This window comes from Henckelia pumila, chromosome 2, assembly GCF_033568475.1.
Source record: "Henckelia pumila isolate YLH828 chromosome 2, ASM3356847v2, whole genome shotgun sequence".
In the NCBI taxonomy this organism is placed as follows: Eukaryota; Viridiplantae; Streptophyta; class Magnoliopsida; order Lamiales; family Gesneriaceae; genus Henckelia; species Henckelia pumila.
Genome location: NC_133121.1, coordinates 30,216,860 through 30,244,209, shown reverse-complemented (window position 1 = coordinate 30,244,209; position 27,350 = coordinate 30,216,860). Strand labels below are relative to the sequence as shown.

Sequence of the window (27,350 nt, the reverse complement as noted above, 5' to 3'; positions counted from 1 at the left end):
TGTCCATATTTATATTAAAAATTAATATTTTAATATAAAAATAATATTTTTTCATGTGATGAAGCTGACCAAATAACCGTTTCACAAAATTGCTAAGTGGAAGTGTGGAACCCTTTCATTGAAATTTTTTGATTTAAAAATGGTGATAAACGGGACATCTATTTTTTAAAATTAAAAAATAAAAAATAAATCTTAATTTTTAAAATATTAGATAATTTCTTTTTCAAATTACTTATTGAAAATAACCCATTTGGGTCATTCTGGAAATAAATTCAACACAAGAGCTTCTTCGCAAAAATTTGAAAAGTGGGGGAAAACTAGTTAATGAATCATGAATGTTGACCAATTTTCTGGCTGTTCCCCTCAATGAACTCGAACTTTTTTCGGTTTCTGTGATGAGTTTCAGTGATAAAGTTCTGAAATTTCTCTGAATGTGAATGGATTACAAATTGATTCTGATTTGGGTTTAGCTTATATTTGTTACTTTGCCTTTTTTAGTCGTTCTTATTCCCTCAACTCAAGGTTAGGGTAGATTGATTTCAACAATATACAATGAATAAAGGAGCAGGCATAGGAGGCGCCGCAGGTGGCGGTGGACCCACTGCCGCTGCGTCCGCAACGGCGGCCCAAAAGCAGAAAGTACTCCTTCAAAGGGTGGATGGAGATGTTGGACATCTTGTTGATAATTTCGCGTACCTCGTTAATGTGGCTCGGGTACTATTGAAATCCTTTCTTCTGTAGCTTTTTTGAAGGCTTTGTGTATTAGATTGTTTATATAGTCTATGATAACAATACGGGAAATATGTATGATGTTTGAAACTTTAATTAATCTGATATCATAGAGTTGCAATTGTTTTGATTTCATTGTGCTTCTTAGTATTTTCCGTTATTAGAGTACATTGTTCTAAAATATTGGAAATGTGGTTAAATGCTTCGCAGTAGTCATAGTGAAGGTAGTTGTGTTGGACTCTTAGGACAGATTGACTGGGGAGTGACATATGATTTACTATTAGGACCTTTCGATGAGTCTAGTAGTGCATAACATCGATTGGCAAACTGAGCACTCTCAATCGAAGTTTGTTTCACGTGACACATCAAAAGCAAACCTAAATTTCATAAATGATTTGTTGGATTTTTCACTTCTTATAAACAAGTTTCTTCTTTGACCTACAAGAGCCATACTTTTGAGTCTTGTCTTTCTTCTTTTTTTTTGTTTTGTTTTGCTTTGTTTTGTTCTTTTTTTTTCTCTTGCTATAAGTTCCTTGATAACTACTGTGCAGATCCAATGTGCAGTATAACAGTACAGGAAGGTAGATATATAGAGAAATGCATACTATCTGGCCAGGGAATTCCATTAGATGGATGCTAAATCCAACATCAGCCCCATATTAAAAAGTGGAATTGATAAATAAGTATAAAGGGTTCTCCCATCAAGTTGACTTGGTTTTTGGTTTTGGATTTTGCTTTTTGGCCTATGGCTTCATATTAGTGTTAGTCCTTTCGTTCAGGGTTGACCTAAGGGGATGGAGCAACCTAAAAAGGGCTATCATCGGGACAACATCAATTACGTGGTCCGTGTTCACACGATATATTGAAGCGGAACTCAGAGTTGGTATCCTAGTCGTCAATCTTTCAATGAGGTTATAATGAGCATATTTTCAAAGAATATCGGAAATTTTCAAAACTTAGTTTCATTTTTGAATTTGGTTGCAGTGATAGTGCTGATCAAACTTATTTACAATTAAATAGAATGATATCTTGTATATACAACGGCATTAGCTTTAACTGACATGGGAAACTGCTATGGATTGATTGATGACATTATTATTAGATCTGCTAGACATCTTGTATGTGTTTCATCCTCTCTTCCCTTTTCTGATTATAAAAAATGTGTCAAGATTCTGCTCATTGCTTATCCAGCTCATCTTCCTCCGTTAACTAATGATACTTTAAAAGATTGAGTACATCTGATGGTGCATCTCATGTTTTAGGTTAATGATGCTCCGGTTCAAAATTCTCAAGAATCTTTCATGATGGAGATGCGCGCTGCAAGAATTGTGGGTTTTGAATTTTAGTTAGCTTATATCCACATCTTAGTCTATGCCTTTTTTCTGGCTAATTGTATTTGTCCTTATGAAACGACTCTATCATGTTTACATTTTTTTCCCCTTTAATCATCAAGTTTACCTTTTTGGATTACCAAGTATTTATGTGAAATAACAGGTTCAAGCAGCTGACTCTTTGCTTAAGTTGGTGTCCGAATTAAAGCAGACATCAGTATTTTCCGGATTTGCATCACTCAACGACCATGTGGACCAGAGAACAGATGAGTTAAATAAACTTGTGGAAATTACAAATGGTATGTTGGCTGGAATTGGAGAAGAGGCAGCAGCTAGACTCAAGGAGCTTGAATCCCATTACTATTCCTCGATCCTGAGATCCGACATGAGTCAAGAACTGTGAAGTAAAGATGGATAGATTTTCTGGGATTTTGTCGAAAATTGATTCAGTAGAACACATACTTCTTATGCAACACTTACTTGGATTTCGTATTGTATTAAGAGGTGCAATGAGGAGAAAATGGTTTCTATCTCGAATCTATCTGAGTGATACTGATCAGGTTGCATATAAATCAGATTCTTTAGTTTGAGTTTGTTATCCTCTGTCTAAAATGGATTAATATTGGTTTGAAAATAATTTGGATTCGATGAGGAGAAAATGGTTTCTATCTCGAATTTGAGTGATACTAATCAGGTTGCATAAAAATCAGTCTTTAGTTTGAGTTTGTTATCATCTGCCTAAAATGGATTAATATTAGTTTGAAAATACTTCGGATTTGAATTTGGTTTGAGTTTTGATGTTTGAAACTCGTTCAGTTTTATGTTAAGTTGTATGCATATTCAGTTATTTTGAGAAAATATCAATTAAGTTGGATATACAATAAAATGTTGGTTTTATCCATAAAGTAATATCAAGAAATATGGTTAATGTGATACAAAGAAGATAATAATCCACACTAGAGGACTTCTTGTCATAATTCATATACTTTGAATGTTGGAGTTTTGAAGTACTGCAAAATTCTACTTGTAATAGTAGACGCTCCAATTAAAACTGTATACTCAATTTTTTTTGTTTTTGTTTTTGTTTTTGTTTTTATTTTGTTTGTTTTATTTACAATTTGATCTTTCATTTAACAAAATAAGATTCAAAATTACATTCACACACAAGCTTCTCTAATTTGAAAAACAATAATTTTTCAATAATAGATATCTTGTGAAAAGATCTCACGAATGTTTATCCATGAGACGGGTGAACTCTGTCCACATTTATATAAAAAAAACTAATATTTTAATATAAAAAATAATATTTTTTCATGTGATGAAGATGACCAAATAACAGTTTCACAAAATTGCTAAGTGGAACCCTTTCATTGAAATTTTTTGATTTAAAAATGGGGATAAACGGGACATCTATTTTTTAAAAATAAAAAATAAATCTTAATTTTTAAAATATTAGGTAATTTATTTTTCAAATTACTTATTAAAAAATAGCCCTTTTGGGTCATTCCGGAAATAAATTCAACACACGGACTTCTTTGCAAAACTTTGAAAAGTAGGGGAAAACTAGTTAATGAATCATGAATGTTGACCAATTTTTTGGTTGTTCCCCTCAATGAACTCGAACTTTTTTCGGTTTCTGTGATGAGTTTCGGTGATAAAGTAAGTTCTAAAATTTTTCTGTATGTGAATGGATTACAGATTGATTCTGATTTGGGTTTAGCTTATATTTGTTACTTTGCTTTTTTTTTTAGTCGTTCTTATAATGTAAATAGAACAGATTTGTTTATGGATGTTCGGAGACAAAACTCCTACATCGCCCCTTCTTCCATGAGAAGAATGATTTACTAGAAGACTTTGATTTATATAACATCTTGTATACAACTCACTCATATCGTAGGACTTAAATTTGCCTAGATCGTAACTCTAAGAACATCACAAAGTTAAGACACCTCGTCCTAACAATCAAAATACAGTAATGAATGAATCTGTAAACTCAAATAATAGATCAACTCCTCTTGAATCGATAAGTAATAGAGAGTCGATTCTTTGCCCTTAATAATCTTCAGAGATCAAATATATAGTTTTTGTGTATGAGCACTTTGAGCAGATTTGATGTATCTTTTATGAATGCTCAAGCAAATTTTATCTTCCTATATTTTTATAGTTGTATATATGATATTTCTTATGTGTATCTCTCTGTTGAATATATGTGTATATCCATCTGTCTATCTATCTCTTTTTTTTTTTTTGCATCCTCTTTATTCATATTTATAAGTATCTTTGCAACGTTCACAAATGAATGTCTCATTTGCATCAAGATCTTCAATAAGTCTTTATTAAGACTTTAATGAAGTTGCATGTTCTTCAATTTAAGTGTCTGGATCTTGCAACAATCATGTATATTTGAAATATATCTTGAATTAGTAGGATGATATATATTTCAATATGTCTGATTAATTCGTCTCCTCAACAGTCTTGAATCTTGAACTGGTTATATGAACAGTCTTCTTCAACTGGTCTTGAACTGTTTTATCATAATGTTTGACTGGACTGCTTGTATCTGGACTGAACTGCTTGCAGTTTTACTGGTTGTATTTCAACTACTTTGAAATATTTCTTTATTTTTGTCAAATACCAAAACTTTATCCTAACAGTTCCGATGCAGAATGGACATGTGATTGCATATGCCTCTAGGCAACTGAAGAAACGCGAGGAGAATATTCCAGTTCATGACTTGGAATTGGCAGCGATCGTGTTTGATCTAAAAATTTGGCAATATTATCTCCATGGGGCAAGATTTGAGATTTATACAGACCACAAGAGCTTGAAGTATATCCTTACCTAAGTGGAATTGAATATGCATCAAAGAAGATGGATGGACTTGCTCAAGAATTATGATTATGAGATCAAGTACCACCCAGGGTCAGCAAAACTCACACCAGATGCTCTTATTCGCAAGGTGAGGATATCTGCATTACATACTAGTATTGTTTTGAGTACGATCCAAGAATTTTGTTCTTTGGGATTTCATTTCAGTCACAAAAAAAGGGATGGAGACCGTTTGGGTAGCTAACATTTTATCCGAACCATCTTTTTATGCCAAGATCAGAGAATCTCAGTTTTCTGATCCGAAATTGCAAAAGTTAGCAAGGCTGACTAACGAAGACAACACATCTGGTTTCACATTTCAAACAGAGCCTTGGTCACCAATGTGGGGACCTCGGGTGCTAATCAACTCTTATAGGACAATTAACAATTAAGCATCACTGATCCAAAGTTAAAAAAATATTTTTAAATTCGAACCTCTCGCGCGGCCGCGCCCTTCGGACAGCTCGGACACACGAGAGCTATGCACTCTTGTGCAAGGGTGGCGCGACCGTGCTTACCCTTCGACTTTGGCCCATTTTTTTTTAAAAAAAACTGCTCTTGATCTATAAAACCCCCCACAAGATGCTAAATATGAAAATCTTCATAAATTAAGGCAACAATACCAACTCTTGTGGCAAAACCAATATTAAAAACTACAACAAGATCTCAAAGTGAAAAGTATATACAAGACTAAACATGCTATCTTACAAAGTTTGATTTATTCTAACACAAGTTTCAAACCAAACATCTTCTAGACCCGATGCCCCACATCTAAATCTCAGTCTCGAGCTACCCATGTCGATTCTGACCATCTCCTGCCCCACCTGTTGTCATGCACACATACAAAAAAAAGCAACAGCAGGATAACTCCGATAATAATATATTTCTCAGTATAAGCAACATAAACATGCAATAACGATAACATATCAATCTCAAGATATAACGTAAATACAATACATGTTTTATAAAATAACTCAATCATCGAGATTCGTATCCGATCCCGACATCAAGATTCGTATCCGATCTTGATATGGATATATCCATTCCCCGTAGTTTGTATCCGACTAGATATCAAGATAAACACAATTAAGTATTAACTCAAATAAGTCAACAAACTCAAGTTCTAAATAAAAAACACATAATTAAACAAGCATGTGGTTTTAGAGAAACTCAAGAATCCTCGGTCTCGAGTATTAAATCCCTTTGCGATCAATGTCGACTTATACCTTTCGTTCTTTATTCTTGAAGTGCTCCCAATCTTGATCAAATCTTTCTCTGTTCGAATCTAAATTCCCGAGTCGTCAAACTTCACTACCAATCTAAGAAGAAGTGATCATAAGCTAGAAATATCAGCAATGAACTTATATAATGTTCAACTCAATCAACAAGACTCGAAATTGAATCAACTCTTGAACCGACGGCGTAACAGTATCAAAATCGATAACCGAAACTCAAATATAAAAATATATCAATCTTCTTCAACTCACATATATCAGCATATATAGCATCATATATAAGCATAATCAGATGTGCAAGAAGCCGATCACATGCTAGAAATTCATAACAATTCTTGATCAAACATAAACTGCTAATTGTTCAAGTTTTAATTTAATTTCAAACACTTTAAAACATTCAAACTCAAACTCGTCGAGTCGGATTCGATATCATTCACTTCAAATCTGAAATAAAGTATTTACATTCTCAAATATCAGCTTTCAATCTTATTCAAGTTTACAACTTAGCTCAATTACTCAAAGTCTCAAGCATTTAACCGGAATTCAAACCAACGACATACCGGTTTCGAAACCGATAATTCCAAAAACTTATGCATCATCTAAATATTGATATATAACTCATATCATTATCATTTCATCATTGCAAATTCGAAATCAACATCTTAAATTTTCAGAAATTCGTCAAACGACAACTGACGGCGTAACAGCTCGAATTCGATAATTCCAAAAGCATTATCATCTTATCAATCATCTAAACTCAATATAATACACATTTCATCATCAAAATCTTGAAATACAACAGCTATAAATTTCAAAATCCTGAAAATGCTTCTAAAATTCGAAAACATGTTCAAACGACGATCTTTTCTCGATCTGTCTTAGATATACTATCGTCGTATATACTAGAACACATTTATACAATCAAATCTTAATTTTAACAATATCATAAGATTTCAAGCATCGTAGAACTTCATAATACTTACATCAAAACGTAGCACTCGAAGTCGTGATTGTAAATATACGATAAATCTTGAATTCTACCGGACGGATCAAAAAAATCAAGATTTTGAAAGACAATTTTGACTTGAAATTTCTGAATTCTCTCCTTCTCGGTTCTTGGCTGCTGAATAATTCTTCAATACATGCAATTACACATCAATATATGCATGTACACGTGTACTTTCCCACTTGCCAACATAAATTGCACTTTGGTCCCTTAATTTTGGCATAGTTGCAATTTAGTTCTTATTCAATCTTTCGCTTCTAATTGAGTCCTCTTTATTCTCAAACTCAAAATTTAAATCTTAAATCTCATTAATATATAATTCAAATAATTCAATATTTTAATTTAAGAATTCCGGAATTTAAATCTCAAAATCCGTAAATTCTAAAATTAAATATTTTCAACTCGAAAATTAAATCTCTAATTTTCATAAATTCTCCAATTAATATTTTACCAAATTCGGAATTTAAATTTCAAATTCCGTAATTAATAATAATATTTTAGGGCCTTACAACCAACTACACACAGATCCACCTCTAGAGCAACCTGCAACTACCCTGTCAAATGCGGTGCCTACAGTAACAACATAAACATGAGCGCTAACGCCCAATACATAAGCATTAGTATAAAGGTCTATATGATACATGCAACATGAAACATGAATGAACTGGTACACTGGGATCAAGATCTGGAATAACATGCTCAGAACGTATGTGCCTCCAGTATGTGCATGCTACTCCAAAGATCCAGTGGGTACCCCATATAGTGAACCCGATCTTGGACTATCACCATCCTGGGTATACCTCACACACTATCCCATCGGCCCAATGGGCGTCACATGATACCTGATCGTACAAGGAAACACGAGGGATGAGCGTCCTAGAACAACTAGCTATCTCAAAAGGATAACATGCTCAACATGGTATGCCAATGCCACATACAAATAATGAACAATATAATCATGCATCACATGACAGATAATAATGCAACACATAAACATGCATACTCAACTGGCTATCTCAGTCTGTACTTACGTACCTCAACTACTGGTCTAGCCGTAAAACTGTCTACATTTCTGGCTACAAGTCAAGTGAATACCATATTACTATAACTTATCTAAAAGTCTTAACTAGACTAATAGTTACTACCAAAAGCTATTAAGTGTATAGACTTATGCTTCCGTTTGTCGTCAGCCTGCTAGTGTCAAAGGCCCTGACCTAAACACAGTTCCGCTACAAGCCCTGTAGCACCTAGCTAGTGCCCGAGCCTCGATGGTATGTCCCAAAACACTCAAATATATGCTAATCAAAAAACCTTCAAATTTGTACTTGAAAATGGGGTTTGGATGCATATTTATAACTCAGAGATTGGAAAGTCTGATCTGGATTTGGAAGCTCCGATATGAGCATGTTTGCCACGTTTTTCCGTACTTTGACATGTTTCTAGACAAGTGAGTTCAGGGGTTCCAAACTGACACTTGTCCAACCTACCATGACACCCATTGCCTGTTGATTTTGGAAGATCCAAACTGGTTTAGATTCTTCCGAACTACTCGGGCACTCGAGAACCTCATACATTTTCGGACGTTTCAGAGCTGATTTTCCACTTATTTTTCCCAAATAATGACTCCTTAATCATGTTTTTCCACTTTTAAGTTTTAGTGTCATTTTCTAATATGTAAAATGGAACTCGGGTTACTACACATTGAAACGGTTGAGCAGACATAAATGAGCATACCAATACTTGGTTTGAGATAAAGATGATTGAAGAAGTGAATACTAACCTGATAATGAAAAGGAATATGATAGAGAAACAAAATTCGGTCACACTTGAATATGAGACAGTACAACTCAAATACCTTAGATTCATTTGGAAACCAACTTGCCCACTTCTGCACTAGGGAAGCTCACCGAGACAATCACAAACTTTCAGACTTATAAAGTGATTTCTCCTCCAGGTGTAGATCAGTTCAATCAACTCCTTTTGACTTATCTAGCTCCTTTGTTCGCTGAGGTTGAGAATTTATTTTCTAAGATGAACATCCTGCAGAAGTCTCAAATGAGGTTCGCAGCAAACCTAACTTGCTGTAACGCCCCAAAATTAGCCTAATCGAGAGTTTAGGATACTAATATTGATAATCATAGATTAAGAAATTCTAGGATTTAATTGGTATTCGATAAGGGACTGAATTTCAAATTGAGGATTTTCAGGGACTAAAATGCAATTTTTGCAATTTGACTTGGTCAATTGCATATAAATTGGAAAGAGGCGTGCATATGGCTTCATTCTTCTTTCCTTCTTCTTCCCTTGGCCGATCCACCATAGCCACGCCCATTTGAGCTTTCTTATTTCTTTTCGTGCTCGATCCATCCGATAGAAATTCAATCTGAAGGCAGATTAGCGATCACGGTTGAGAGAGCTCCGTTCTATCGTAAATTTTTCTTCGATCCAATATACTTTGATTTTGGGATGCTGTCAGAATTTGTTTAAATTCTTATATGTTATTCTTGAGCTATTTTAGGATTGTATATTTGCAGTTGGATCGGAAAAAAAACGTTGTTCTGATTTGTTTTGAATTTTTAGGCTTTATTCGAAAATTTGGATTTTGGGATTTGTTGGAATTGGTTTGAATTTGAGGATTTGTTGTTGTTTGGATTGTTATATTGTTGGTTGCATTTTCGGTTAGTCGATTTTATAGTCATTATGCCACCGATTTGAGATTTTGGGATTTTAGGAGTTTGAGTTAAGTCTTTAAATCGACTTGAATTGAATTGATTGATATTGTATGTTTGTGTATCTCCGTACATATTGGTTGAAGATAGTGGAGTTCAGGATTAGCAGAATTCAAATCGTTGAAGATTTGATCGAGAACGCTTGTCCGGATTGCATCTACGTCGAATCAAAGAAGAGTTATAAAACGACTTAGACTTGAATGGAACTAGTTACTCAAATCCGACTTGATTCGAGTGTTCCGAAGAAATCACATACTTGCATGTCACTGAATTATATGTTTGATTGTTTTTCTGAATTGCACTTGCATTCATATTGAGCCAAAATTCTTGATTTGAAAGGGCGGAGACGGCCCAAGAGAATTAGACGTTCTGAGGATCATATTCGAGTGACATTGGTGGGCGAATTACTACCAATTGTCGATCAACTCTCTGTAGATGCCCCAGAGTATAGAGGATTAAAATATGCACCTTCCACCTCGATCGGTAGAGTCGGTGAGCTGTGTGATATTTTGTCCTCGGGATCCCAAATAGAGCAGAGAACCGTTTCCTTTAACTATCAGATATGAGAACCCAATTTAAAGACATGCATTTCATTTTATTGCATTTCAAATGAAGTTGTTGATATACTACTTGAATTGCTTGTCTTGTTGTTATGTATATCAGGATTTGATATATTACATGAATTATATGTTATGTCTCTTTTACTGAAAATTGTATTCTCACCGGATTTATCCGGCTGTTGTCTTGTCTTTGTATGTGTGCTTGACAACAGGTGGGACAGGTTCAAGTCAGAGGCACCATGACTAGATCGAGTTGGGAATGATAGAAGTGAGGACTTGGTTTTAGAAGTCGAACTTTGTTTCGAACTCGTTGTACTTGTTGTTTTTGGAATTGCAGAACTTAGAATTGATGCATGTTCTACTAGATCGTTTATTGTACAACTTAAAACTATCCTGTACTATTTTTATACGGGTTGTATGGATTTATGCTTGTTGAATTGAGGATTTTTGGAGTTGGAATTGAGTTGCATGATCTGCTGCTATTTTTATTTTTGATGGTGTATCAGGGCACGGACCCCGTGCCACGTCCGTGCAAGGGTCCGTGCACCTTTGCATTGGTTGGAGTTTGAAATTTTTGATCATGCACGGACCGCGTGCCACCTCCAGGTGAGGGTCCGTGTAGTGAGGCAGAAATTTGGTTTTTTAGTGTATTGATTTTGCACGGACCCGGACGCGGAGGTGGTATGGTATCCGTGTACTCTTCAGATAAATGCACAGACCCGTGCACGGAGGGTGCACGGGGTCCGGGCTTATTCTTTTTTTAAAAAAAATTCTTTACTTTTTCTGCCTTGATATTTAGTATCGATTGAATGATTATTTGAGATTAGATGATTAGAAACAAGGTCCTCATATTAAGTGGTATCAGAGCGATAAGATCTTGGATTGAATTAGAAGTATGCGGGGTAGATCGAGTCCGCATGAATTGAATTCTCGCATGTGATTGAATTGTTTAAATGATTATTTAAATCCCATGCGAACATGTTTTATTATTTCATAAATGATTTGAATTACATGACTATGTGATTTAAATATTAAAGCATGATATATTATAATTGCGGATTAAATTATTCCTAATATGGAATGAAATTTTTGAACAGAGATTAGGGTCAAGAGATTGTTGAATTGAGATATTTGTGCCCTAATTCTCTTGATTATGAGATATGTTTTCTCGATGAATTTTGAACAGGAAACATTCAGCAGAGAACCCCGATCGAACAAAATTGTTCTACGACTAAACGAATGGATGCCACTTCGACACCGATGGAAGCTTTACTGATGAGTTTTCAGTCGTTTAACCCGCCGACTCTGAGGAGTACTAAGAATGCTAATGGCTGTGAAAGCTGGATAGAAGAAATTGATCAGCTGTTTGACTCTCTAGGATACACCGATGACCGATGAATTTGGTTAGTTGTGTACCAACTGCAAGGTATTGCGAAAAGTTGGTGGATATCGAAGAAGAAATCTTTGGAGAATCAAGGTTCGGTCATTTCGTGGAGTCTGTTTAGATCCAAATTTCTTTGACAGATTCCGTTTCAGCATTCGACTGGATATAGAGGGAGTAACTTTAGAGAACACCTTCAGCCAAAGGGTAAGCATTTCAAGAATTCTGGGAGCAGTTCTTCTAGCTCCAGCGGATCAAAACAGTTTGGTTCAGGACAGAGTTTTGGATCTTTCTGAGTATTAGAGCGATAAGATCTTGAATTGAATTAGAAGTGTGCGGGGTAGATCGAGTCCGCATGAATTGAATTCTCGCATGTGATTGAATTGTTTAAATGATTATTTAAATCCCATGCGAACATGTTTTATTATTTCATAAATGATTTGAATTACATGACTATGTGATTTAAATATTAAAGCATGATATATTATAATTGCGGATTAAATTATTCCTGATATGGAATGAAATTTTTGAACAGAGATTAGGGTCACGAGATTGTTGAATTGAGATATTTGTGCCCTAATTCTCTTGATTATGAGATATGTTTTCTCGATGAATTTTGAACAGGAAACATTTAGCAGAGAACCCCGATCGAACAAAATTGTTCTACGACTGAACGAATGGATGCCACTTCAACACCGATGAAAGCTTTACTAATGAGTTTTCAGCCGTTTAACCCGCCAACTCTGAGGAGTACTGAGAATGCTAATGGTTGTGAAAGCTGGATATAAGAAATTGATCAGTTGTTTGACTCTCTAGGATACACCGATGACCGAAAAATTTTGGTTAGTTGTGTACCAACTGCAAGGTATTGCGAAAATTTGGTGGATATCGAAGAAGAAAGCTTTGGAGAATCAAGGTTCGGTCATTTCGTGGAGTCTGTTTAGATCCAAATTTCTTTGACAGATTCCGTTTCAGCATTCGACTGGATATAGAGGGAGTAACTTTAGAGAACACCTTCAGCCAAAGAGTAAGCATTTCAAGAAGTTTGGGAGCAGTTCTTCTAGCTCAGCGGATCAAAACAGTTTGGTACAGGACAGAGTTCTGGATCTTCCGGAGTATTTTGAAATAACTGTGGAGCTCGACAACTCACTGAGCTTTGTCTGGGAATTTATGGTAGTTGCAATATCTGCCATCAGACAGGGCACTACGCGAGGAGATGTCCTCAGCGTGATACCGTTGGATCTCGGTTGGGGAATTCTTTTAGACCGATGGTTCAATAGGGGCGGCAAGCTTCTGTGGTTCATTCCTTTCAGCTGCCACAACAGAATAGACTAGGAGGTTATCCGAATATGAATCAACCTCCGATGCAACAGACTTTAGTATTTTCTCTTAGCAAGGATCAGCAGACTTGGACTGCACCTGGAGATGGTATGACAGGTAACCATTCGAATTTTTGGTTTTTCTGCCTTTTGATGATAGTTATTGATGCATTCCCTATTTGTGAGCTTTTGGGTTACTGTAGTCGCAACTCTTGATTAGAATGGGAATAAGATTAAACTAGGCGGTTTAGTACTTAGGTTATCGGATTTTGATTTTATTATCCATTGAGTTGTTTAACCAAGCACAGGGCAACCGAGGAATATTTTTCAGGAATTTGTCAGATTCAGATCTGAATCATTTGATGAGTGGAAACCCTCCAGTAATAATTCTCGATTTTAAGATTTTATTGATATCATACTGTAGATGAACCATTTATCGCAGAAACGTACGGAAGAATTCGAGATGTTTTCAGTTGATGTCCTGAATTTTAACTCGATCTGGTTGATACACTAGTGGTTATGGAAATTGCAGAAGATGATATAGCAGGATGAGCTTCCAGTTTTGATTCCAATTCTTCAGATTGACATCAACTTGGAATTGAGATCAGAATATCATCTTCCTTTGACCGGACTCAGAACGAGGTATGGTCTCTTTGGATTTTGTCTTGGCGTTTGATTTGGCAACGCTCTTGCAGTGATTATGAATTTTAGAAGCCAAATCTTCCAGATATATTTAGATGAATTCGTGATTATTCTTATCGATGAATTGCTTATCCATTCGAAGAGTCGTACTGATCTTTCAGATTCTTTGAGAGTTGTCTGCAGATTTGCATGCCGAGCAGTTTTATGTTATTCTATCGACATCCTTACCTGAGATTGAAGATTTATGAGTTCTATCCCTGATTTGTCGAAGGATTTTTATCGTTTGTGAAGCCGATTACTCAGCAGAATATGTTCTTATGTCTGGACTTAATCTTATGAGACCAGTTCTTATTGATTGAAGAAGAGATTGATCAGCGCTTCATTATTCTTTATTTCTTCAGTATTGATGACCTTATGGTGCTTTGCACTTCTTCTTATTGAGATTAGAGGTATATTCTTGTTCAGAATAATAACGTATTAGCTTGAGCATCGAGACAGTTGAAGACGCTTGAGACTCAATGTCTGATTTTGGATTTTGAGCTCGCAACAATCTTATTGATTAGAAGATCTGGCATATATTTTCTTATGAGGAGATTTTCGTAATCTTTCCTGATCTTGGAAGCTGTAGTACTGGTTTCTGTTGGAAAAATGTGTTCAGATCAATTAAGAATTGATACCCGGTGCAGCGGAAGTTTAAAATTTTTATTTTTATATATGAAACGATTTCATATCATGGGTATCAAAACTTTACGATTAAATTATGCAAGTACAAATAAAATCACAATTAAATTTTTACCTCTTCAAGCAACGGCTTGATTATGGACACCAACAGAATTTAATCTGCTCTTCTTGTATATCCCGGGAACCGATGGCTTCACGATCAATCTCCGGAATCAGGTCCACGAACAGAAAACAGAAACCATCTGATTAATTGCACTAGAAATCAATCAGATGTTTATCGATGAGAATAAACAGATTTGATCTGTCAATTCAGAATGTAATTTTCCGTAAAAATCACAAACTGAATTTTCTCAAAAAGAGACAGAGGATTTCGAAAATCCCCTTGAAATAATATGAGTGATTTTCGAAAATTTCTAGAATGAATTCTTGTGATTTTCGAACACTACTAATCTATTTATAGATAATTTCTACACTAGATTAAGTTATGATTGTATTAGGACTCTAACTCCTTAGGGCTCACAATCTATAACTTAAGCCCAACAAGTTAAGCCCGTTATTATAGAAATTAATATAAAATTCATCATGACTCCGATTGATAAACCGATTTCACCAATGTGCACAGAAACCATTTCTGCACCTTTTAAAGTCAAGATAATTTTTCTGAATCCGAATTCAGTGATTTCCAAAAATGCCCATCCCTATGTCATTTTAGAAAATTCCACTTCCTTTTAGTTAAGAAGTCCAACTTCTCTTTCATTAAATTTAACTCTTTAAATTTAACTATCTCAACGGGGTTTAGTAATCCATTACTTGTGTGACCCTCAATGGTTCAGGGATACAGCTAGGCGTGGGCTCACAACTCCTTGTGACTCGGAACAACAATTTCCGACTTGCCCAACGAATCATGGTAAGAGCGTCTAGCAACATCGCCCCATGATTCCCTAGGTATCACTGATAGTGCCTGCAAAAACCAGTAGATTTTGGTTAGCGTATAGTACGGTCCCTTCATCCATATATCCCGATCGAATCAACAACCATTGATGCATCGAGAGTCGTTCGAGATTCGATAACTATGCATTACGTCTTGGAGATCAAATAGTGACATCGCATGTGTTACTAGGAAAACCGAGTAACCTAAAACACATCATGTACTCTGGCCAGAGATTCGTCACACTAATATCTCCTCAGATCGCATAGGATATCCACACTTGCAAGTATGTGGTGAATCCTTGACAACAAAGCATCGACTCCTATATGTGTCATAATTGTACCCAATCCCGACACCTGATGACCCCAATAGAGTCGGTAAATGAGTCAAAGTACAGTACTAGCATATAGAGTCTCAATGATGTTTCAAGTAGTAAGGACTAATGGTGTACAACCAAAACCGCGGACTTTATCCACTCGATAAGTGATAACCACTTGGAAAGTCCGAATAGGGTAGTTCGATCATTCATCATATGAATATCCATTTGCATGCTTTGAACATCTCCATGTCCATTACCAATGAAACGTGGTACTTGGCATCATAAATGCTAGTCTCAATCTCGAGCGATCCTTATCCTTATTAGCGGACGGCTCAATTGACTAGGAACTGTTTAGAATATACAGTGACTATAAGATGTGTTTCATAATAGTGATCTCTCTTTATTCACTATCTCATCTTACTTACACTATAGTATATTCAAGGTCTTTATCAAAACAACAATAGTATATCACAATATAACAATATGAAGAAAGACAAAGAAAATGCCATTAATGAATGTAAATTATATTAAACAAAGATTGTTTATACATAGAGTCATAAAAGCCCTTAGCCACAAGTTGGCTAACCGGGCACCCACACTTTCAATCTCCCACTTGCCCTAAAGCCTGTTGGAGAACGGCGATCAGATCAATCAGAATTGATACCCGGTGCAGCGGAAGTTTAAAAATTTTATATAGAACGATTTCATAATGGGTATCAAAACTTTACGATTAAATTGTGCATGTAAAAATTAAATAACAATTATAAATTTTTACCTCCAATCTCGAATCGAGATTATGGACACCAACAGATTACTCTGCTCTTGTTGTATATCCCTGGAACTGATGGACGAACTGTTCTTCAATCAGGTCCACGAACAGAGATTTAATCCCTCTGATAGATTGCACTAAAAAATCTATCAGAAGTTTCTACGAAGAGAATTAACGAATTTGATCCGTTAAACCAGACTGCAAATTCAAAATTCACAGGCTGGAATTTTCGACAGAGAGAGGGAGGGGGCGGCGGCCACTGTGTAAAAACAGCTAGGGTTTTCAAAAATATTTTATGACCTCTGTTGTGTAATTTCTGTACTACAATAACTTATTTATAATGTGGGCTGCTAACAGCTTAGGGCCCATTAGTAATAAGTTCAAGCCTGACAAGCAAAGCCCGCATGTTCAGAAATTAATATAAAATTCATCGTGACTCAGATTGATAAACCAATTTCACCAATGTGCACACAAACCATTTCTGCATCTTTTAAAGTCAAGATAAATTTTTCTGAATCCGAATTCAGTGATTTCCAAAAATGCTCATCCCTATGTCATTTTAGGAAATCTTACTCCTCTACTCTTAAATAAGAAGTCTCACTTCTTTGTTCATTAAATTTAACTCTTTAAATTTAACTATCTCAACGGGGATTAAAAATCCATTACTCTGTGTGACCCTCAATGGTTCAGGGATACAGCTAGCCGTGGGCTCACAACTCCTTGTGACTCGGAACAACAATTTCCGACTTGCCCATCGAATCATGGTATGAGCGCCTAGCAACATCGCCCCATGATTCCCTAGGTATCACTGATAGTGCCTGCAAGAACCAATAGATTTTGGTTAGCGTACAGTACGGTCCCTTCATCCATATATCCCGATCGAATCAACAACCATTGGTAAATCGAGAGTCGTTCTAGATTCGATAACTATGCAATGCATCTTGAAGATCAAATAGTGACATCGCATGTGCTACTAAGAAACCATTTCTTAAAACACATCATGTACTCTGGCCAGAGATTCGTCACACTAATATCTCCTCAGATTGCATAGGATATCCACACTCGCAAGTATGTGGTGAATCCTTGACAACAAAGCATCGACTCCTATATGTGTTGTAACTGTACCCAATCGCGACACCTGATGACCCCAATAGAGTCGATAAACGAGTCAAAGAACAGTACTAGCATATAGAGTCTCAATGATGTTTCAAGTAGTAAGGACTAATGGTGTACAACCAAAACCGCGGACTTTATCCACTCGATAAGTGATAACCACTTGGAAAGTCCGGATAGGGTAGTTCGATCATTCATCATATGAATATCCATTTGCATGCTTCGAACATCTCTATGTTCCCTACCAATGAAACGTGGTACTCTGCATCTCAAATGCTAGTCTCAAACTTGAGCGATCCTTATCCTTATTATCGGACGGCTCAATCGACTAGGAACTGTTTAGAATATACAGTGACTATAAGATGTGTTTCATGATAGTCATCCCCATGTACTACCACATCTTACATACACTATAGTATATTCAAGGTCTTTATCAAAACAACAATAGTATATCACAATATAACAATATGAAGAAAGATAAAGTCATTGCCATTAATAAAAGTGTAAATTACATTAAACAAAAGATTGTTTATACAAAGAGTCATCAAAGCCCTTAGCCACAAGTTGGCTCACCGGGCACCCACTCTTTCAAAGCCAACTAGTCATACTACGTAATCCTATTGCTTCGCGATGTTTGTCAAACAATGGTCCTGGCAAGGGCTTAGTAAGTGGATCAGCGATATTGTCTGTAGAGGCCACTCTCTCGATAGTGAAGTCTCCTCTTTCCCCAATCTCCCGGATGATGTGGTATTTTCTCAGTACGTGTTTGGATCTTTGATGAGACCTTGGTTCCTTTGCCTGAGCAATGGCACCAGTGTTGTCGCAGTACACCGGAACTGGACCAACAGCTTCAGGAATTACGCCCAACTCTTGGACGAAATTCCTCATCCAAATGGCCTCTTTAGCAGCAGCTGATGCTGCAATTTATTCTGCCTCAATGGTGGAATCCGCTGTGGTGTCTTTCTTGGAACTCTTCCAAGAGACAGCACCGCCATTGAGCTTGAATAGAAATCCAGAGGTTGACTTCGAGTCATCCACGTCGCTTTGGAAGCTAGAGTCGGTATACCCTTCCAATTTCAATTATCTTCCTCCATAAACCATGAATATATTCTTAGTCCTTCTCAAGTACTTAAGAATATCCTTCACGGCTTTCCAATGCATTTGACCAGGGTTGGCCTGATATCTGCTCGTGACACTCAGAGCAAAGGCTACATCCGGTCTGGTAGATATCATCCCATACATAATACTACCTATGGCTGATGCATATGGTATGTGTGTCATTTTCTCTATCTCTTCATCAGTCTTGGAACACATAGACTTGGATAGAGAAACTCCATGACACATAGGTAGATGTCCTCTCTTGGACTCATCCATAGAAAACCTTTTCAATATGGTGTCGATGTAGGTTGCTTGAGTGAGTCCTATCATTCTCTTAGATCTATCTCTATAGATCTGTATCCCTAGAATATAGGAGGCCTCACCCAAATCCTTCATTGAGAATCTACCTGATAACCATATCTTTGTTGACTGCAACATCCCTACGTCATTCCCAATGAGTAGGATGTCATCAACATAAAGCACTAAGAACGTCACCGCATCCTTAACTACTTTCTTGTACACGCACGGTTCCTCCGGGTTTTTGATGAAACCAAAGTCCTTTATTGTTTCATCAAATTTTTGGTTCCAACTTCTTGATTCTTGTTTGAGACCATAAATTGATCTCTGAATCTTGCATACCTTATGCTCGCTTCCCATGGATGTGAATCCCTTGGGCTGCATCATATAGATTTCTTCCTTAATGTTTCCATTAAAAAATGCAGTCTTCACATCCATTTACCATATCTCATAGTCATACCATGCTGCTATGGCAATAAGGATTCTTATAGACTTGAACATTGCGACTGGTGAAAAGGTTTCATCATAGTCAATTCCTTGTCTTTGAGTATAACCTTTTGCTACCAATCGTGCCTTGTAGGTTAGTACCTTGCCATCAGGCCCAAGTTTTCTCTTGTAGATCCATTTACACCCTATTGAAACAATTCCATCGGGAGGATCTACTAAAGACCAAACTTGGTTTGTATGCATCGAGTCTATTTCCGACTGCATAGCGTCAAGCCATAAATTCGAATCCGCATCAGAAATTGCTTCCTTAAAGTTTCTTGGATCACATCCAATGTCGGGTTTACTTTGATCCCCTTCAAGAAGAAGACCATATCGAATAGGAGGTCTAGAAGTCCTCTCGGATCTCCTAGATGTAGGCGTGTCCACTAAAGGTTCTTGAGGTGTGAGATCGTTATTTTGTATTTCAGGTTCTCGAATTTCTTAGAGTTCCATCATCTTGCCTTTCTTATCTAATAAAAACTCCTTCTTCATGAGGGTGGCATTGATGAAACTTAAAATTTGTAATTATTTATATGTTAAAAAGTGTGTTTTAAAATTTAAGTTTAATTAAAATTATGAAGTTGTATTATTTTAGTGTTATGTGTTTATATTTAAATGTTTTACTAAAATGTTGTATTTTACGATTTGCGCAGGTTTGGTAAAAATAAAATTACTCAAGCTACAGAGGTCATAATGGAGTAATCTCAAAACCTGTAAAATCACAAAAGAGGCATCTTCAACTTTGTAGAAGACAAGAAATTCCAAAAACTTCATTAAGATGATCAAAATAATCAAACATCAAAATGGAGACAGATTTACTTTTACTATGACCAGCTTGGAGTAAAAATATCATAAGTATTTCATATTTTATCCAAAAGGGGTGAATGAGTTGTCAAAACACATCTACAGACAAAGGGCTACGTGTTATATGTTTTGTGCAGAAGCAAAATCGGAAGTCTAAGACATCAAACATGCCAATTAAAGTTGGGTCAATGTATTGACATTCAAGGAGACAAGCACCCACCAACTTTACTATTTCATATTTAATGAGTCTTGGACCCTTGCTCTTATTTGGTCTATAAATAGATGTGTTGTATAAGCTTTGTAGTGTGTAAGAGTGTAGAGAAGTCCTCATTTGTAAAATAAATATTGTGTGTGTGAGAATAAAAGTTTGAGTGTGCATATTTCTCAAGTTCAAGTATGAAATTTATTTTATCCTTACTCTTGAGTTTCATGTTCATGGCAAGCTAAATCTTTTTATGTCAAGGTGAAAAGGTTTCATTGTTGGTCAAGTAAGATTGTTTATATTTTGTATATTCTTCTCTTTTTCTATTTCTATTTTGTTTTTTTCTAATTGATCCTTATTTGTAGGTATAATTTTGGAAGATTTGTTGTTATCTATTTACATCAAATACTTGGTACCTTGAATGTGGTTACCTTGATTTGTTGTCAAATATGATACAATAAATACTACAATAATTATATACTATAAATATATGTATCTATTTATAATAAAGTCATATATATTATTTAGACGATAGCGTGACACTGTCGGTTGTTCTAAATAATATATTGTGATTTGAACTAACATTTACTTTCTCGCATCTAACTTTTAATTTATCGCAACTAAAATTTACTTTTCCGCAACTAACATTTACTTTCTCGCATATAACATTTACTTTTAATTTATTGTGATTTGATCTAACATTTACTTTTATGTCAATTTATATTTATGCATTTATATATATATTATGGGTACCATGTATTAAATATCGGCTGATATTAATATAGTGGGAACTATATTATATGATATACTTGTTTAAATATTTAATTGTTCTTTTTATGTTTATATTTATTCATCTATATATATATTATGGGTACCATGTATTAAATATCGTTTAATATGATATTAATATAGTGGGAACTATATTATATGATATACTTGTTTAAATATTTCATTGTTCTTTTATGTTTATTCTTATTTTAGTTTCTTTTATTTATTTTTATTAAGCAATCTTAAATAAACCAACAATGAACCTTTGAAACCTTGACAATTTTATAATTTTTGTATTTGAAGTTTCATAATAATATTTCCATCTATAATATATCATGCTAAAATTAAAATTACAGCATCCTCTCCGTGGATCGATCTCGTACTCACGAGTATATTACTTGCAGACAACCTACACTTGGGTGAATTACAATTTAAGTTGTAGCAAGTTTTTGGCGCCGTTGCCGGGAAGGTATAAATTAAGTTTAATTTTATGTTATTTATGTAAATAGTATGTTGTTTTTAATTGTATGATTGTTTGGAGTCGTAAACAAAGTGGTAGACTTGTTCGAGTATCTGAAAATATTTTAAACATGGAGGATAATTATAATAATCAAGATGATAATAATAATAATAATCAAGAACATGAACAACCAAGAACACTTAGGCACCATATGAATCCAATAAGAACTAGTACACCATCTTGTTTAGTCTTTCCTCCCGATGCGTCTAATTTCAATTTTAAACCTCAAATCATTCAACTTTTACCAAATTTTCATGGCCTAGATTCTGAAAATCCATATTTGCATTTAAGAGAATTTGAGGAGGTTTGCAACACTTATAATGTGACGCCCGGGGCTGAAGAGGCAGGGAGTGATCGCCGGTGCCAAGAGGTTGCACGGACAATGAGCGGCTCCTGTTAGGCTTCTAGGCGGAGGGAGACATGAATGAACCGCTCTCGTGCCGGAATGAGGGGGGATTCTGAGACTGTGTAGGTATGGGACTACATAGTTGAGGAGGGCTTAAAAGATTTCATATGTACTGCTCATATCAAGAAGGTGCATCTTCTTTTCGGGAGCTCATCACATAAGAACTCCAAAGTTAAGCGTGCTTGACTTGGGGAAATTATAGGATGGGTGACCCCCTGGGAAGTTTCTCAGGGTGCGTGTGAGTGAGGACATAAGCACGCTGAAAAGACTAGTCTTGATACAGTGGGTCGTTACAAATGGTATCAGAGCCGACCTCTCTTAGTACGGTATGGTTCGGGGACGAACCAAGCGGAAGCTGGTGGGCATGTGACGCCCGGGGCTGAAGAGGCAGGGAGTGATCGCCGGTGCCAAGAGGTTGCACGGACAATGAGCGGCTCCTGTTAGGCTTCTAGGCGGAGGGAGACATGAATGAACCGATCTCGTGCCGGAATGAGGGGGGATTCTGAGACTGTGTAGGTATGGGACTACATAGTTGAGGAGGGCTTAAAAGATTTCATATGTACTGCTCATATCAAGAAGGTGCATCTTCTTTTCGGGAGCTCATCACATAAGAACTCCAAAGTTAAGCGTGCTTGACTTGGGAAAATTATAGGATGGGTGACCCCCTGGGAAGTTTCTCAGGGTGCGTGTGAGTGAGGACATAAGCACGCTGAAAAGACTAGTCTTGATACAGTGGGTCGTTACATATAATGATCAAAATTGTAGCATGGATACTGTTCGATTAAAGCTTTTCCCTTTTTCCTTAAAAGATAAAGCTAAAACATGGTTGCAAAATTTGAGATCAAGTTCAATAAGATCATGGGAAGAAATGCAACAACAATTTCTAAAAAAGTTTTTTCCTTCCCATAGAACAAACTCTTTTAAAAGACAAATTACAACTTTTTCTCAAAAACAAGGGGAAACATTTTATCAATGTTGGGATAGATATAAAGAGTTACTTAATACATGCCCACATCATGGTTTTGAAATATGGAGGATAGTTTCTCACTTTTATGAAGGTTTAATACCTAAAGATAGGCAAATGATAGAATTCATGTGTAATGGAACTTTTGAAGATAAAAACCCAAATGAAGCTATAGAATATTTGGAGTCATTAGCAGAAAATGCTCAAAATTGGGATAATATAGGCTCAATTGAACCACCAAGTAAAACCAATAATTCAACAAATGGGGGTGGTATTTATCATCTTAAAGATGATGTAGATGTTCAAGCTAAACTTGCATATTTAGCAAGAAAAATCGAGTCATTAGAAATGAAAAAGAGTGATCAATTAAAAAGTGTTCAAGAAATTGTTTGTCATATATGTGACACACATGATCACCTTACAAAAAATTATCCTACTTTGCCTTCATTTAAAGAATGTCTCCATGAACAAGCCAATTATGTTAACAATTTTAAAAAATCAACATTAGATCCTTTTTCACAAACATATAATCCTGGTTGGAGAAATCATCCTAATTTTAGTTGGAGGAACGATAATAATGCACAACCTTCACAACAACCTTTTCAAAATAACCAAAATCATCAAGGTTATGCTCCTTATATCCCACCTCCAAGAAAATATTTTGAAGATGAAATTCATGCATACATTCAAAAGCAAGAGTCTATCAATATTCAAAACATTCAATCTATGAATGATTTGAAAGAAACTCTTGCAAAATTTGCATCTGCACTTAATATTCATGAAAAAGGAAAATTTCCATCTCAACCACAACCTAATCCTAAAAATCAAGATAAATTTGATCAAGTAAAATCTGTTATTACTCTTAGAAGTGGTAAAATAGTTAATGATCCATATAGTGATGAAAACAAAGATCAGTCAAACTCAAAGAGTAAGGATGAAAATCTTGATACTTTTAAGAAAGATGATGCTTTGAGTCCTAAAAATAAAAAAATTGATGATAAAATAAATAAACATGTTCCTTTTCCTCATGCATTAGTAAATAATAAAAAACAAAAAAATGATTCTTATATTTATGAAGTTTTTAAACAAGTAAAAATAAATATTCCATTATTAGATGCTATTAAACAAGTGCCTTCTTATGCAAAGTTTTTAAAATATTTATGTACTGTGAAAAGACAATTGCATGTAAAGAAGAAAGCATTCTTAACGGAGCAAGTAAGTTCAATTATTCAAAATAATTCTACCTTGAAATATAAAGATCCCGGTTGTCCAACAATTTCATGTATTATTGGAAAAAATAAAATTAAAAAAGCTTTGTTAGATTTGGGAGCAAGTGTGAATTTAATTCCTTATTCAGTTTATGAAAAGCTTAAGTTGGGAGATTTAAAACCTACATCTGTTACTCTTTTACTAGCCGATAGGTCAATCAAAATACCTAGAGGTATTGTAGAAGATGTATTAGTTCAAGTTGATAAATTCATATATCCCGTGGATTTTATTGTCTTGGATACACAACCAATAGAAGTACATAACGAAATTCCAGTAATATTGGGACGTCCATTTCTAGCAACTTCAAATGCTTTAATTAATTGTCGAAATGGAATAATGAAATTGTCTTTTGGAAATATGACTTTAGAACTTAATGTGTTCAATTTATGTAAACAACCAAGTATTAATGAAGATGAAGATGATAATGCAATAGAAACAATCGTGGAAGAAAATATACACCAAGAAAACTTAAATCAACAATCTGAAGTTTGTTTAGTGGAAAGTTTTGATTCATAAAATGTTTTTAAATCAAAGTTATTTGAAGAAATTAATGAACTTGAAGAAGTAAAAGAAAATGATCATCCAAAACTTGAATTAAAACCCTTACCAATAGAACTAAAATATGTTTTCCTTGGTGAAAATCAAACATATCCTATTGTAATATCTTCTACCCTCTTACCAAAACAAGAAGAAGATTTAATAACACTACTTAAAAAACACAAAAATGCAATTGGATGGACTTTGCAAGATATAAAAGGTATAAATCCTTTAATCTGCACACATAGAATTCACTTGGAAGAAAATGCTAAAACATATCAACAACCACAAAGAAGATTAAATCCACACATGAAAGAAGTTGTTAAAAATGAAGTTTTAAAACTATTAGATGCCGGAATTATTTACCCAATCTCGGATAGTAAATGGGTAATTCCAACACAAGTAGTACCAAAAAAATCAGGCATCACTGTTATAAAAAATGAAAAGGGAGAATTATTACAAGCTAGGATTCCATCTAGTTGGCGTATGTGCATTGATTATAGAAAATTAAATAATGCAACTAGAAAAGATCACTTTCCGTTACCATTTTTAGATCAAATTTTAGAGAAAGTGGCAGGTAATCCTTATTATTGTTTTCTTGATAGGTATTCGGGATATTATCAAATACCAATATCATTAGAAGATCAAGAAAAAACTACTTTCACTTGTCCGTTCGGAACTTTTGCTTTTAAAAGAATGCCATTTGGTTTATGTAATGCCCCGGCTACTTTTCAAAGATGCATGCTAAGTATTTTTAGTGACATGATTGAAGAATTTGTGGAAGTTTTTATGGATGATATAACTGTTTTTGGAAACTCATTTGAAAACTGTCTTAAAAATTTGGAAGAAGTTTTAAAAAGATGTGAAGAAAAAAATCTTGTTTTAAATTGGGAAAATTGTCACTACATGGTTAAATCCGGAATTGTGTTAGGGCATGTCATATCTGAAAAAGGAATTGAAGTTGATAAAGCTAAGGTTGATGTTATTGCTAATTTACCATCACAAACACGATCAAAGAAATTCGATCATTTTTGGGTCATGCGGGATTTTATAGAAGATTTATAAAAAATTTTAGCATAATATCGAAACCAATTTCAAATCTTTTAACAAAAGATGCACAATTTGAATGGACTCAAGAATGTGAAACTTCTTTTAAAAAGATAATTAATCTTTTAACTACATCACCTATTTTACAACCTCCTGATTGGTCTTTACCATTTGAATTAATGTGTGATGCAAGTGATTATGCTGTAGGAGCCGTGTTAGGACAAAAAAAAGAAGGTAAACCTTATGTGATCTATTATGCAAGTAGAACCTTAAATAGTGCTCAAATCAATTATTCAACAACTGAAAAAGAATTACTTTCAGTAGTGTTTGCATTAGATAAATTTCGATCCTATTTAATTGGTTCTACTACTATTGTTTATACTGATCATTCTGCCATAAAATATTTATCAAATAAACAAGATGCTAAGCCGAGATTAATAAGATGGATTTTGTTGTTACAAGAATTTGATCTTGTAATAAAAGATAAAAAAGGAAAAGAAAATGTAGTAGCCGATCATTTATCAAGAATAATTTCTGAATCATCTCAAAATAAAATATCAATAAATGAAAATTTTTCGGATGATCAACTATTTTATGCTACTACTATGCCTTGGTTTGGTAATATTGTAAATTTTCTTGTGACAAATAAAATGCCTTCTCATTTGAGTTCACAAGATAAAAATAAATTCTTGAAAGAGGTCAAAAAATTTTATTGGGATGATCCTTATTTGTTTAAGTATTGTCCTGATCAAATTTTTCGACGATGCATACCCGACAATGAGGTTAGTATTGTCATTAAATTTTGTCATTTTGAGGCATGTGGAGGTCATTTTTCGTCAAAGAAAACAGCTGCAAAAATCTTTCAATGTGGATTTTATTGGCCTTTTTTATTCAAAGATACACATTCATTTTGCAAATCTTGTGAAAATTGTCAGAAAATGGATTCAATTTCAAAACGAAACATGATGCCTTTAAATCCAATCATGATTATTGAAATATTTGACAGTTGGGGAATAGATTTTATGGGTCCATTTCCATTATCTTTTGGATTCACTTATATTTTAGTGGCTGTCGATTATGTTTCAAAATGGATTGAAGCAATTGCATGTAGAACTAATGATCATAAAGTTGTGATAAAATTTTTGAAAGAAAATATTTTTAGTCGATTTGGAATACCTAGAGCTATAATAAGTGATGGGGGAAGTCATTTTATAAATAAATCATTTTCTTCGTTGTTAAGAAAATATGGTATTACACATAAAGTTTTTACTCCATATCACCCTCAAACGAATGGTCAGGTTGAACTTGCAAATAAAGAAATAAAACAAATTTTGGAAAAAAC

At 34.8% G+C, this 27,350-nt stretch overlaps 2 protein-coding genes and 1 non-coding gene across 3 annotated transcripts in view; 2 read left to right on the top strand and 1 right to left on the bottom strand.

The window, feature by feature from the left end:
* Positions 1-280: 280 nt before the first annotated feature.
* LOC140883371 (mediator of RNA polymerase II transcription subunit 22a-like) lies at positions 281-2,697 on the top strand. Its single transcript, XM_073289808.1, has 3 exons — positions 281-714; positions 1,992-2,057; positions 2,224-2,697. Exons 1-3 carry the CDS (start codon positions 553-555, stop codon positions 2,461-2,463), a joined length of 468 nt encoding a protein of 155 aa, XP_073145909.1. The 5' UTR covers positions 281-552; the 3' UTR covers positions 2,464-2,697.
* A 9,000-nt stretch (positions 2,698-11,697) lies between these two features.
* Positions 11,698-27,350, top strand: part of LOC140877452 (uncharacterized) — a 34,406-nt gene continuing 18,753 nt past the window's right edge. Inside the window, exons 1-7 of the mRNA XM_073280989.1 lie at positions 11,698-11,822; positions 11,983-12,046; positions 12,803-13,012; positions 13,120-13,276; positions 24,699-24,888; positions 26,622-26,790; positions 26,824-27,306. Coding sequence (XP_073137090.1) covers positions 11,698-11,822; positions 11,983-12,046; positions 12,803-13,012; positions 13,120-13,276; positions 24,699-24,888; positions 26,622-26,790; positions 26,824-27,306 — 1,398 coding nt within the window. The remainder of the gene's footprint in view (positions 11,823-11,982; positions 12,047-12,802; positions 13,013-13,119; positions 13,277-24,698; positions 24,889-26,621; positions 26,791-26,823; positions 27,307-27,350) is intronic.
* LOC140885771 (small nucleolar RNA R71) lies at positions 23,104-23,214 on the bottom strand. Its single transcript, XR_012151187.1, has one exon. It is a non-coding gene; the product is annotated as a small nucleolar RNA R71 (small nucleolar RNA).